Raw genomic sequence first — 2,891 nt, 5'->3', positions numbered from 1 at the left:
ATATTTCAGTTGGTCTGCAATGAATCTAAAATATATGAAAGTTTAATTTTTATCATTACATTATGGAAAATAATGAACTATCACAATATGCTAATTTTTTGAGAAGGACCTGTACACTATCATTCACAAAAAGTTTGGGTTGAGTCACTGTTTTATATATTTTTTGGAATAAATTAATGAAAAGAATGCAATTAAACAATGGGTTAAGGGACATTTTATTCGGGGAACAAGAAATATTTGCTTTAATGCTAGCCAGTTTAAATCCTTAAAAAAGGGTCCAGTGTACAACAAAGCACAGCATAAAATGAACAATAATTAAAATATCAACAAGAACAAAACTTTTTTACACAATACATCTCTTGTACTAATTGCATTTTCATAGTTTTAAGACAATCTGACACAGCGTCCCTCTGCTCAGCTCCTCGGAGAGCTCCAGAACATGCTTGGTCTATATTATAAACCTTGTATTCCTCTCTTATACTGCACTTCTGTGGACGAGGCATCCTTGGCCACAAGCGGTGCAGCTGGACCATCTCGGAAGGACTTTGCTGAGTTCGTGGTGAGATTTCCTATTTCGCCGGAGGGTCAGCCGCCATCCAAGATGCAGCGTGTCGAATCAGGTTTTCCAGATGACCACGTGTTTTATGACAAGTGGCGGATGACCCAGTATGCCCAGAGAGAGGAATATCTGCTGTGTAAGTCTCCGAATCCATCAATAGAGCATTGACACTCATTAACTCAACACAAAAACTAGGCCATTCATTTACAGTGACAAGTGACTCACATGAGTAACGTTATTTCATTCTGTCTTTCAGCACATTTCACAGTCCGCAAGCCTTCGGTCGCAAAGGTGGCACGGCTTATCGCGCAGGAGGGTTGGAAGGCCAACTGTCCTAAGCCGGAGGACATCGAACGGCTGTGGACACCACCTTCTAAGGCAGCGGGTGAAGATGACAAGTTCATCCTTCGCTGTGTGTCTGAGCAGACCTGGCCGGACCTGGCCATAAAAGACTTTGGTGGCAAGAAAGGTTTAGGTAAGAAAACCTTTCATTTGTCTTGTAAGGGCAGAAAAATACAATAATGTAAAATGTACATTTTAGCAGCCATGAACTGCAGCAAGAACTAAATTTACATTCTGAACTGTTTGTCTACATGTAATGTTTATTCATTAACTAAAAACTTTTATGTGTTCTCTTTATTTTAGGAGTCGTGGCAACCCAGACTTTCTCCAAGAACGACATTGTCTGCGACTACCACGGCAGGGTCATCCCAGCTGCACAAGGGAGGGTGATGGTGCAGGGCCAGCATAACGAGGCCAGGTACATGTACTTTTTCAAAGTTGGACAGAGAGAGCTCTGCATTGACGCCCAGACCTTTCCCTGCGAGTGCCACCCTGCTACAGAGACCGTTGGCAGGAAGATCGACCACTCCACAAAAGCACCCAACCTGAAGCCCTTTCACTGCAGGTTGCATGTGGATGGGGAGGACAAGTACGTCATCCTCTTCAGGGCACTGCAGGACATCAGCGTGGGTGTCGAACTACGGTTTGACTACGGAGTGAAGAGGAAGTCCTTCCATGGAGAGGGCCTGGACCGGCTGGACGATTGAGTAGGCCTGGTCCAAAGGTCTTCATCAGACATGTGGAAGTGAAGTGGAGCTGGAGTGATTTGTGAAAGATTTGTGAACACAATGTGTTAGTTCCCATGTCCTGGAGCTGGAGTGGTTGGATGTCTGACAACCCTGACAGACTCTATAATATTGTACATATACACTCACCTAAAGGATTATTAGGAACACCTGTTCAATTTCTCATTAATGCAATTATCTAATCAACCAATCACATGGCAGTTGCTTCAATGCATTTAGGGGTTTGGTCCTGGTCAAGACAATCTCCTGAACTCCAAACTGAATGTCAGAATGGGAAAGAAAGGTGATTTAAGCAATTTTGAGCGTGGCATGGTTGATGGTGCCAGACGGGCCGGTCTGAGTATTTCACAATCTGCTCAGTTACTGGGATTTTCATGCACAACCATTTCTAGGGTTTACAAAGAATGGTGTGAAAAGGGAAAAACATCCAGTATGCGGCAGTCCTGTGGGCGAAAATGCCTTGTTGATGCTAGAGGTCAGAGGAGAATGGGCCGACTGATTCAAGCTGATAGAAGAGCAACTTTGACTGAAATAACCACTCGTTACAACCGAGGTATGCAGCAAAGCATTTGTGAAGCCACAACACGCACAACCTTGAGGCGGATGGGCTACAACAGCTGAAGACCCCACCGGGTACCACTCATCTCCACTACAAATAGGAAAAAGAGGCTACAATTTGCAAGAGCTCACCAAAATTGGACAGTTGAAGACTGGAAAAATGTTGCCTGGTCTGATGAGTCTCGATTTCTGTTGAGACATTCAGATGGTAGAGTCAGAATTTGGCGTAAACAGAATGAGAACATGGATCCATCATGCTTTGTTACCACTGTGCAGGCTGGTGGTGGTGGTGTAATGGTGGGTGGGATGTTTTCTTGGCACACTTTAGACCCCTTAGGGCCAATTGGGCATCGTTTAAATGCCACGGCCTACCTGAGCATTGTTTCTGACCATGTCCATCCCTTTATGGCCACCATGTACCAATCCTCTAATGGCTACTTCCAGCAGGATAATGTCACAAAGCTCGAATCATTTCAAACTGGTTTCTTGAACATGACAATGATCTCAACCCAATAGAGCATCTTTGGGATGTGGTGGAACGGGAGCTTCGTGCCCTGGATGTGCATCCCACAAATCTCCATCAACTGCAAGATGCTATCCTGTCAATATGGGCCAACATTTCTAAAGAATCATTTCAGTACCTTGTTGAATCAATGACACGTAGAATTAAGGCAGTTCTGAAGGCG

General features: G+C 44.2%; 1 protein-coding gene across 1 annotated transcript; it reads left to right on the top strand.

Annotated features, from left to right (window-relative positions):
• Positions 1-439: 439 nt before the first annotated feature.
• On the top strand, positions 440-1,640 carry LOC130099791 (uncharacterized). Its single transcript, XM_056265598.1, has 3 exons — positions 440-695; positions 816-1,034; positions 1,205-1,640. The coding sequence occupies exons 1-3, from the start codon at positions 440-442 to the stop codon at positions 1,606-1,608; spliced, it is 879 nt and encodes a 292-aa protein (XP_056121573.1). The 3' UTR covers positions 1,609-1,640.
• Positions 1,641-2,891: the final 1,251 nt, after the last annotated feature.

This window comes from Rhinichthys klamathensis, unplaced genomic scaffold, assembly GCF_029890125.1.
Source record: "Rhinichthys klamathensis goyatoka isolate OS25496 unplaced genomic scaffold, OSU_Roscu_1.1 h1tg000236l_1, whole genome shotgun sequence".
NCBI classification, from domain to species: Eukaryota; Metazoa; Chordata; class Actinopteri; order Cypriniformes; family Leuciscidae; genus Rhinichthys; species Rhinichthys klamathensis.
The sequence above is the reverse complement of the archived record's forward strand: the minus strand, read 5'-3'. Positions and strand labels throughout refer to the sequence as shown.